Source organism: Melozone crissalis, unplaced genomic scaffold, assembly GCF_028551555.1.
Source record: "Melozone crissalis strain CALT ecotype California unplaced genomic scaffold, PUWL_Pcris_2 ptg000537l_1, whole genome shotgun sequence".
Lineage (NCBI taxonomy): Eukaryota > Metazoa > Chordata > Aves > Passeriformes > Passerellidae > Melozone > Melozone crissalis.
The window spans coordinates 2,413,887-2,424,963 of record NW_026536235.1 but is presented as its reverse complement, the minus strand read 5'-3'; the positions used below and the strand labels follow the sequence as shown (position 1 = coordinate 2,424,963).

The 11,077-nt window shown below is 50.8% G+C and overlaps 1 protein-coding gene across 1 annotated transcript; it reads right to left on the bottom strand.

The window, feature by feature from the left end:
• Nucleotides 1-4,422: 4,422 nt before the first annotated feature.
• LOC128950312 (keratin, type II cytoskeletal 1-like) lies at nt 4,423-9,241 on the bottom strand. Its single transcript, XM_054295194.1, has 7 exons — nt 8,705-9,241; nt 7,230-7,447; nt 6,442-6,502; nt 5,740-5,835; nt 5,261-5,425; nt 5,052-5,177; nt 4,423-4,647 (listed from the first exon to the last, which is right to left on the bottom strand). Exons 1-7 carry the CDS (start codon nt 9,239-9,241, stop codon nt 4,423-4,425), a joined length of 1,428 nt encoding a protein of 475 aa, XP_054151169.1.
• Between the last annotated feature and the right edge of the window lie 1,836 nt (nt 9,242-11,077).

Below are 11,077 nucleotides of genomic sequence, written 5' to 3'. Positions count from 1 at the left end.
ACCAGAGATGGAGCCTCTCCTGCCAGAGCTTCCTCCTCCGTACCCTGAGCCTCCTTCTCCCCCACAGATGGACCCACCACTACCATAGCTGGATCCTCCATGACCTGAACTTCCTCCACCTCCAGATATGGAGCCTCTCCTGCCAGAACTGCTCCAACCTCCAGAGCTCATTCCCCCACTGTGGGGGCTGCAGCTGCCAGAGCCTGATCCATATCCACCAGAGCTGTGACCACCTCCAGAGATGGAGCCTCTCCTGCCTGAGCTTCCTCCATACCCCGAGCCCCCTTCTCCTCCACCAATGCACCCAGAGCTTGATCCGCCGCTGCCTGAGCTTCCTCCATACCCAGAGCTGATTCCTCCTCCAGAACTGCTACCACCGCTTCCAGAGCCCGATCCCAACCCTCCAGAGCTGTGACCACCTCCAGACATGGAGCCTCTCCTACCAGAGCCACTCCATGTTCCGGAGCTCATTCCCCCACTGTGGGGACTGCAGCTGCCAGAGCCTGATCCATATCCACCAGAGCTGTGACCACCTCCAGACATGGAGCCTCTCCTGCCTGAGCTCCCTCCATACCCTGAACCTCCTTCTCCTCCACCAATGCAGCCACCACTGCCATAACTGGATCCACCATAGCCTGAGCTTCCTCCTCCTTCCCCACCTCCAGACATGGAGCCTCTCCTGCCAGAGCCACTCCAGCTTCCAGAGCTCATCCCTCTACTGTGGGCGCTGCAACTGCCACTGCCAGACCCAGATCTGTGACCACCAGAGCTCTGGCCACCTCCAGACATGGAGCCTCCACTGCTAGAGCTTCCTTGTCCTCCACCTCCAGACATGGAGCCTCCACTGCTAGAGCTTCCTTGTCCTCCACTTCCAGACATGGAGCCTCTCCTGCCACAGCTGCTCCCACCTCCTGAGCTCATCCCCCCACTTTGGGAGCTGCATCTGCTGCTACTGGAGCCAGATCCATGACCACCAGAGCTCTGGCCACCTCCAGACATGGAGCCTCCACTGCTAGAGCTTCCTTGTCCTCCACCTCCAGACATGGAGCCTCTCCTGCCACAGCTGCTCCCACCTCCAGAGCTCATCCCCCCACTTTGGGGGCTGCATCTGCCACTGCCAGAGCCAGATATGTGACCACCAGAGCTCTGGCCACCTCCAGACATGGAGCCTCCACTGCTAGAGCTTCCTTGTCCTCCACTTCCAGACATGGAGCCTCTCCTGCCACAGCTGCTCCCACCTCCTGAGCTCATCCCCCCACTTTGGGAGCTGCATCTGCTGCTACTGGAGCCAGATCCATGACCACCAGAGCTCTGGCCACCTCCAGACATGGAGCCTCCACTGCTAGAGCTTCCTTGTCCTCCACCTCCAGACATGGAGCCTCTCCTGCCACAGCTGCTCCCACCTCCAGAGCTCATCCCCCCACTTTGGGGGCTGCATCTGCCACTGCCAGAGCCAGATATGTGACCACCAGAGCTCTGGCCACCTCCAGACATGGAGCCTCCACTGCTAGAGCTTCCTTGTCCTCCACCTCCAGACATGGAGCCTCTCCTGCCACAGCTGCTCCCACCTCCTGAGCTCATCCCCCCACTGTGGGAGCTGCACCTCCCAGAGCTGGACCCCCATCCTCCAGCAGTCTGGCCACCTCCAGACATGGATCCCCCACCGCTAGAGCTTCCTTGTCCTCCACCTCCAGACATGGAGCCTCCCCTACCAGAGCTACTCCCTCCTCCAGAACTCATCCCCCCACGTTGGGGGCTGCATCTGCCACTGCCAGAGCCAGATATGTGACCACCAGAGCTCTGGCCACCTCCAGACATGGAACCTCTCCTGCCAGAACTGCTACCACCTCCAGAGCTCATGCCTCCACTTTGGGAGCTGCATCTACTGCTACTGGAGCCAGATCCCTGACCACCGGAGCTCTGCCCACCTCCAGACATGGAACCACAACTGCCAGAACTTCCTCCTCCAGATCCTGAGCCTTTTCCACCTCCGGACATGGAACCACCACCACCAGAGCTGGATCCCCACCCTCCAGAGCTGCTGCCTCCCTTGGACATGGAACCTCCACTGCCTGAGCTTCCTCCACCTCCACAGATGGAGCCTCCACTGCCAGAACTTCCTCCTCCTCCAGATCCTGAGCCTTTTCCTCCTCCGGACATGGACCCACCACCACCAGAGCTAGACCCCCACCCTCCAGAGCTGCTGCCACCCTTGGACATGGAACCTCCACTGCCAGAACTTCCTCCACCTCCACAGATGGAGCCTGCACTGCCTGAGCTTCCTCCTCCAGATCCTGAGCCTTTTCCACCTCCAGACATGGAACCACCACCAGAGCTGGATCCCCACCCTCCGGAGCTGCTGCCACCCTTGGACATGGAACCACCGCTGCCTGAGCTTCCTCCTCCAGATCCTGAGCCTTTTCCTCCTCCAGACATGGACCCACCGCCACCAGAGCTGGATCCCCACCCTCCAGAGCTGCTGCCACCCTTGGATATGGAGCCTCCACCACCTGAACTTCCTCCTCCACCACAGATGGAGCCTCCACTGCCAGAACTTCCTCCTCCAGATCCTGAGCCTTTTCCTCCTCCGGACATGGAACCACCACCACAAGAGCTGGACCCCCACCCTCCAGAGCTGCTGCCTCCCTTGGACATGGAACCACCACCACCAGAGCTGGATCCCCACCCTCCAGAGCTGCTGCCTCCCTTGGACATGGAACCACCACCACCAGAGCTGGACCCCCACCCTCCGGAGCTGCTGCCACCCTTGGACATGGAGCCTCCACTGCCAGAACTTCCTCCACCTCCGGACATGGAACCACAACTGCCAGAACTTCCTCCTCCAGATCCTGAGCCTTTTCCACCTCCAGACATGGACCCACCACCACCAGAGCTGGATCCCCACCCTCCGGAGCTGCTCCCTCCCTTGGACATGGAACCTCCACTGCCAGAACTTCCTCCTCCGGATCCTGAGCCTTTTCCTCCTCCGGACATGGAACCACCACCACCACCAGAGCTGGACCCCCACCCTCCGGAGCTGCCGCCTCCCTTCGACATAGAACCTCCACTGCCTGAGCTTCCTCCACCTCCACAGATGGAGCCTCCACTGCCAGAACTTCCTCCTCCTCCAGATCCTGAGCCTTTTCCTCCTCCGGACATGGAACCACCACCACCAGAGCTGGATCCCCACCCTCCAGAGCTGCTTCCTCCCTTGGACATGGAACCTCCACTGCCAGAACTTCCTCCTCCTCCACAGATGGAGCCTCCACTGCCAGAACTTCCTCCTCCAGATCCTGAGCCTTTTCCTCCTCCAGACATGGACCCACCGCCACCAGAGCTGGATCCCCACCCTCCGGAGCTGCTGCCACCCTTGGACATGGAGCCTCCACTGCCTGAGCTTCTCCCTCCTCCACATCCTGAGCCTTTTCCACCACCAGAGATGGAACCACCCCCACCTAAGCTGGATCCACCCCCTCCAGAGCTTCCACCTTTTCCCCCTCCAGTGACTGGCCCTTTCGTTCTGCTCCCACTGCTACCACCAGAACTCATTATCCCCTTCCCACTTTTTATGCCTCCAAAGACTCCAGAAGCTCTGGCATTGTGGTCAATGACACCTGCAAGAAATGGAAAATTACATTCAATTTATTCTTTTTACCCTCAAAAATTCTGAGCGGGGCTGATTTAAGCATCATCCTTCCTACCCTGGTGGTCATGGACTTGTCTTTGAAGGGGCCAACAAGAATCTCCCTTAGTAGACATCAACCTATGGAATATTTTCTCATTTTTCTGGGATTTTTAGCTTTTTTTTAAACATCTTTATGTCTTATTTCACCCATGAACACTCAGTGCAGCCTATTCTTTACAAAGGCCAAGACTGTGTTTCTCTCTCCTTCAGCTTCCTCAATTTTCCCACAAATTTTAGGACTATTTTTTATTTCCTTCCCTTCTGCCCTGCATCAAACAGACCTACAGGTTAAATGCAGTGTTTCACATTTCCTCCAAATTTATTAGGAATTAGCCAATAATTCTAAAGCCACTTGTTACATTAATGTGTAACACCACATTGTTGGGTGTGTTCACCAACTCCCCTTTGAATCCTTTCCTGAATTAAGATGGGAACTGGGATAGTTCGTTCCAATGGTGTCAAGACCACAAAGTAGGAACAGTTTCCTATGAAAAGCCCTGAGAAAATCCTTGGGATACTCACATATCGTGGCCGGTGATCCTTCCTGGATCCTGTGGAGGAAAAGCGACATTGAGGTAAGGCAGCCAATAAAATCAGAATTAAAATTCAGGTTAGGCTTTATCAGTGATCTGCAGAAAGGCAACTCCTCCCAGGCCCAGTGCATCCTAGAGATCCCAGTGACAGATCAATGGACATGCTGCTTTGTCTGGGTGTTTCACTCAGGATGGATTTTGCCCTCACCTGTTCTCCTCCTCCTCGAGGAGTGAGCGATACATGGCGATCTCAATGTCCAGGCCTAGCTTCACATTCAGGAGCTCCTGGTAATCACGGACAAGCTGAGAAAGGTCATCCTTGGCCTGTTGGAGGGCATTTTCCAGCTCCTCTAGCTTTTCCTGGCCATCCCTGATGGCCGAGCTCCCACGGTGCTCAGCATCTTTAATGGAGTCTTGGAGGCTGGAATTCTGCAGAAGGAACAAAGGGAACATGACCATGTCCCATCTGTGGGGAGGATTTTATAATAGAATAATGGAATATCCATTGTCAGGAGGGAACCACAGGAATCATCAAGTCCAACTCCTATCCCAGCACAGGAAAACCCCCAAATCCCACAATTTTCACACCCTCCTGGCATTCCTTGGAAATCAAAAGGCTTTTCTCAGTGACAGAACAGCAAAAATACATTGGACTGGGTAAATAAACACAATTAAACCCCATATAGGTCCCAAAAATCTAAATCTGCTTCAACTGGAAGAGAAGACTCCATCCCTAAGTTTGCCTCCAAACAACTGGCTGCTACATACTGCACTGAGATCCTATGGAAAAGGGGCTTAAGCCATTTAGGCCTGCTGTAAAGTATCAGCTTTACCCTTTTCCTTGCGATTTCAATTTCTGGTTGGAGTCTTTGGATGTGTCTGGCAAGTTCCTGGATTTCCTGGTGACTGTTCCTCAGCTGCTCTTGTTGACTCACCCACATGTTCTGCAGGTCCTGGTACTGATGGGAAGAGGACACAACACATTTTTGGCTTCTTTTCCAATGAGGAGATTTGTGTTCCTGTTCCCCTGGCGTGCACTCACCCTGCCCCGGTACATGGCATCCACTTCAGCCGTGCTCCTGTGGGCTATCCCCTCGTATTCCCGCCTGACCTCCTCGATGATCCCATCCATGTTCAAGTCCCTGTGGTTGTCCATGGACAGAACAACATCAACGTTCCCAGCAACCGTTTGCAGCTGGGACAGCTCCTGCAGGGAAAACCAGGTTAGGGATTTTAACAGTCCTTGTGGTCAGTCCAGGTCTTTATGAGGAAAAAAATGGGACCTTGTGGCGAATTTCCCACTGGAATTTCTCCACCTGCAGCCCCCAGGTACCACTGTACCCCCACCGCTTGTAATTTGCAAGGTCTTCTAGCCTTTGGGACACACCAGACCCTTTTTCACTCACAAAAGGCCAAGGATAATTAATTCTCCAAGCCAAAAAATCCCACCCAAGCAAAATTTCTGGGAATCTCCAGAGGGTGCGTCCTTCAAGACCTGAGGGTAAGATTTGAATCACTCACAGCTTCATATAAACACCGGAGGAACTCCAGCTCCTGCCTCAGGATATCCGCTCGGACATCAAACTCCATTTTTCCCATGTAGGCACTATCCAGTTCCTGTAAAAAAACCCCAAAAGTATTGTAATATATTTGCATGTTGTTGACCCAAATGCTCCACTGACGCGCAATTCTTGGGATATTTCCATAAAGCCTTCATTCCTGGGATCAAATAGTGGCCTAGAGATCTCAGATTTCATTTGAAAAGCAAGAGGAACAAAGGGAAAGTATTTAATATTAAAAAATTGGCTGGGAAATGAGTACTGCAGCTGCAGCAATAAATCTGTTCCTGGGGAACATGAGAAATGGGAAAACACAATTTTTATTCATACTTCTAGTAAAAGGTTGCCTAAATTTTCTCTTCACAGATAGTTTTATTTTTCTAAGCCATCTACAGATATTATTTAACTTAACGACAATATTCCACCTAGATTGGGATTGAGTGAATAGGGAAAAAATAGCACTTTTTAGATATTTGTCCTACAAAGGACTGATTCATTCTCTAGAGGAAATAATCCATCTTCAGTCCTGTCCTGGTTTTCATTTACTTTGGTTAAAATCTGACAAAGCTCAATAAAAACTTCAGCTTTTGAGAACCTTGGCAACCATCCAAATATGCTTTTATTTCCATGGCTTTGATTTGCTCAGGATCTTAGGTTAATTCACCTTTTTAAGCTCCACAAACTCCTCCTCCTTGGATGTGCGTTTGTTGATCTCATCCTCGAATCTGGGGGACAGAAGGAAGTAGATTATTATCTATTATCTATTATCTATTATCTATTATCTATTATCTATTATCTATTATTAATTAATCTATTTAATTAATCTATCCATTATCTTTAATTATTGATATTAATTGTTAAGTCAGGTGAACCAGTAAACAACAGAATCAACCAAAGACTGAATGTGTTGAGTTTTCATTTTACTTTAATTGCAATTTCTGGCAAGTGCCAGAAATTTTCTCCTCTGCAAAAAGAGGCACTAAAACAGCCTAAAAAATGGAGTCAGTACAGATCACTTCTAAATTTAGTAATTCTGAACTTAACTTTCCATTTTTCAGAGCTGTGGGTGAACATAAATTATCTAAGCCAGAAAAGGTGACAACTCTTCCCAACTTGACTCCAAGCTCATCTCTGTCCCTTCCCACCAGAGCCCCATGAGTGGAATCTTGGGTCACTCACTGCTAGGGGAGAGAAAGAAAAGGAAGAGTCTGGGAAGGAAAAAGGACGGGAGAGGTCATCACAAACTTTGGTTTTCCTCTCATTTTTGGGAGTTCAACCCTTACCAAACTCTTGCAGCATCAAAGTCAAGCCCCATAATGCACCTGAAGAAGAGCAGGGCTAACAAACTCCAAACTCCTGCAGACGTAAAGCTGAGCTTTGCCATCCAAGGGCACAATGAGCATCACCTAGGAAAATCCTAGCACCTGTTTTCCCAGATTTGTGACTATTCACCTGTTTTTATAATCCTCAACAAGCTGGAGCATGTTGTAGGCCTCAGGATCCAGCTGCTCCTTCTGGCTCTGGAGCATCTCGAGCTGCCGCTGCAGGTTGGTGATGTAGGCCTGGAAGAAGCTGTTGATGTTCCTGCTCTCCTCAGGGCCAGAGCTTTGCTGCTGCAGAAGTTCCCACTTGGCCAAGAGTGCTTGATTCTGCCGCTCCAGACACTGAACCTGAGAGGTGAAGCAGATCCAGAGGGGCTGCATGTCTCCAGAGGGCATCTCTGCCATGGAGACAGGCTGGGAGAGCTGGGGGTGCTCACCTGGAGAGCAGAAGGGAAAGGAGACCCTGGAGCCCCCTCCAGTGCCTAAAGGGGCTCCAGGAGAGCTGGAGAGAGACTGGGGACAAGAGCCTGGGGAGAAAAGACAAGGGGGAATGGCTTTCCACTGCCAGATGGCAGGGATAGATGCAATGTTGGGAAGAAATTCCTCCCAGAGAGGGTGGTGAGGCCCTGGAATGGATTTCCCAGAAGATGCTCCATTCCTGGAAGTGTCCAAGGCCAGATGGGATGGGGCAAGGAGCAGAGGGGTCTACTAGAATGTGTTCCTGCTCATGGCAGGAATTGGACGAGCTTTAAGGTCTCTCTCAATCCAAATCACTCCACAATTTCTATAATATTGACGAGGTGATAACCTGGACACCCAAAAGTTTAGGAGGGAAAGAAAAGTCACTGACATGCTAATTTTTCAGGACTATGGAACCTTAAACCTCCTCAGTGTAACCAACACGTCCTGTCCAGTGAAATAGGAAACCCTGAAGTCTCCACATGTAAAAGAGAGAAGCAGAAACAGAGACACCTCCCTGATACCAGCAGGATAGAAGAGCTTTTGTGGTGGGTTTGAGTAGATGCAGAAGAGAAGACAAAACTGGAGAGATGGAAAGTAATGAAAAAGCTGAAGATGGACCACCTGGTAGAGGGCAGGGCTTCCAAACCAAGAAGTGATTTGTTTAATAATTCAGAGAAATTGAATTCACTTGCAATTTCTGGTAAGTACAAACCCCTGCAAGAAAGGCACTAAACAGCCTGTTCTTGCAAGGTTTGGCTTTGCTTGAGAAAAAAAATATTAACTCATCAAGATGTCCAAGTCCCTTACCCATTTTTTCTGCTGGCATCAACAACCTCCAGGCACCGGAATACAGGAATATATATTCCCAGAAACTCCTTTCCTCAAAAGAGGAGTGAGTCTATGTGCCGGTGACATCTCAGCAGTTTACTGTCCTGCCACAAAAGACAACTCCAAGATCTTTAGCCCAAGGCAAAAAGTGATTCACAGAGCAGGGACCTATTGTGAGCTTCACAGCAGCATTGGGAATTCAGCCAGTGCTGGGATTTTTTGGGGGGAGAAGATGGAACATGAAGGTGTCCCCATGACTCACTCCTACCTTACACTTCCCCCTTTCCAGATAACAGCACAGAGACCAGGACTCACCTTCTCGATGAATGAAGCAAATTTGTTGTTGAGAGCTTTGATCTGCTCCCTCTCATCCGAGCGCACTCGCTGGAACTCGGGGTCCACCTGGAGCCGTATTGGCCTCAGCAAGTTGGTGTCCACATGGACCTCCTCAATGCCTCGGAGAACTCCAGCCTGCCCCAATCCCTGCCCAGCCCCTTGTACCCCTATGCCAAGGCCTCCTCCGAGTACCTCCCTGCCTGAACCTCCTCTGTAGGTGCCACCAAGCCCTGTTCCACCACTTTGAAAACCTCCCACAAAATATCCTCTTCCGCCAAAGCCCCTCTCAGGCTGTCTCCAGCCACCAAACCCAAGGCATCTCCCATATCTTACTCCTTGTCCTCCGTAGCCTCCATGAGTATAGACATTCCTGAACCCTCCAAGGTTGTGGAGGCTCCTGCTGCCATACCCATGGCCAAACCCTCCGAATCTCCCATCTCCACCACCCAAGGTCCCGCAGTGAGCAGAAGAAGAACTGAAACTCCTGTCCCCGTATCCAGAGAAATATCGTCTCATGGCAGCACTTCCAGGTGGGAGAGCTGATGTAGAAGGTGGTAAAACAGGAGGAGAAATGAGAATGAAGGATCCTCAGCTACTCCAGAGGAGTATGGAAGTTCTCCTTTATACGTTCTGGAGGAGCTCATCTCCATTCCGTAGTAATTAGCAGGTCTCTAATGTTGTTATTAGGTTTGGTTCATCAGGCAGCAATTAATGGCTGCCCAGAAAGGTCAGATAAACACTAGCACCAGTGGGGCAGTTATGAAATGCCCCAAATCCTGCCTGACTCATGAGCTTTGCTGACAGATCTCCTTATCTCATTAACCTCCATCCGTAATTACAGTTACCCCTGCTCATCCCCACAGCTCATTCTCTCCCATATTTCCCCACCTCTTTTGGTATTTCAAGGGGCACAAGACCTTGATTGTCCTTGGGGGTGTCTGACCCTTCACTGCATCACCAGAAGCACCTGCTGCACCCTTTGTTTCCCATTCCTGTCCTTCTCTCTTTCTCAGAATATCCCAGGAGCAACTTTTGCTTCTCACCGGGAGGATCCATTCCTCTCCCCATCCCTGTGCCAGACTCCACCTCTCCAGCACACAGTGGCTATGGACATATGGAAAAGCATTTGGGAGCCAAACCCCACTGCTGGCAGCACCACTTGGAAGCTCCAGCCTGGGTTAATTTCTTGAAAAGTCAACAAGATGTGGTTCCTACAAAACTACCTCTGGAACCACATCCCCACAGGAAGAACGTCCTCTCTGACCCTTACATGACTTAAGGAGGAGCTGGACTTCACCTGGCAGGATTCTCTTCCTCCCAAAGGAACTGGATGAAACCAGGCTGAGAATCCACTACACATAGAGGTTCTGTGGTCAGGGCTGTGCAATCCTGGCTCCATTTGGAAAGTGCCTCATAAACTCCCTAAATTAGGGGGTTGTAGCTGGAGGTTATTAAAACAGCTGGAATATCTCAAGGTGGACAAGACTTTGGATGCTCAGAGACTTTTCTCACCCGGAAACACAGTGTTTTCCAGGAAAACAGCTGAGAAATCCACTTTTCCCTACCAAAATCCTTACCTCACCTTACATCAGGAAAAGCGAAACTGGTATCTCAGATCTTCCTTCTGTGCTAATTTTGTAATTAAATTTTACTCATTAGCAACATTTCCTGAAGACATTCAACCATATTTCCAGCTGATTTCCCCCTTTTTATAAACCTGTATAAAAATCTGACTTGGATTGAGAATTCTGTCTCCTGCAGGAATTAATTACGATGAACATTTTAAAATGGTGCAATTAGCAGTATTTTAAAAGCAGGGGAGAGGGGAGGGAATTCCTGAAGGAGACTGGAAAGGTTGGAGCCAGGTGGGGTCTGACTCTTCTCCCAGGTTATGAGGAACAGAATGAGAGGAAATGGCCTCAAATGGTGCCAGGTTTAGGTTGGAAATTGGGGGAAATTCCTTCCTGGAAAAGGTTGTCCAGCCCCAGCACAGCTACCCAGGACAGGGGTGGAGTCCTCATCCCTGGAAGTGTCCAAGAAATGTGCGGATGTGGCACTTGGGGACACAGTCCGTGGTGGCCTTGGCAGTGCCAAGGAAATCATTGGACCTGATGATCCCAACCTAAATGATGCTGTGATTCAGAAGGGCTGGTGCTGGCTCCAGTGCGATTCCCCTCTCCACCCCTCCTCTTCCCACTTTGTAAGTGCCTCATTCCAGAGCTGCACTGGCAACACTCCAGGTAATCCCCGTGGATCATGGAAGGAAGTGTTGAGACCCCAGAGAGTGGAACACCTCTGAGAGACTGCCCATCCCAAAATCCTGCCCTGTGCAGCAGCTGAGGTGAACCAGGT

Coding starts and splice junctions, on each gene's coding strand:
- LOC128950312 (XM_054295194.1), bottom strand. CDS start 9,241: ATGAGACGATATTTCTCTGGATACGGGGACAGGAGTTTCAGTTCTTCT. Junction 5,836..6,441: donor AGTTTGTGGAGCTTAAAAAG/GTGAATTAACCT, acceptor GTTTTTTTACAG/GAACTGGATAGTGCCTACAT. Junction 4,648..5,051: donor TTGAAATCGCAAGGAAAAGG/GTAAAGCTGATA, acceptor TTCCTTCTGCAG/AATTCCAGCCTCCAAGACTC.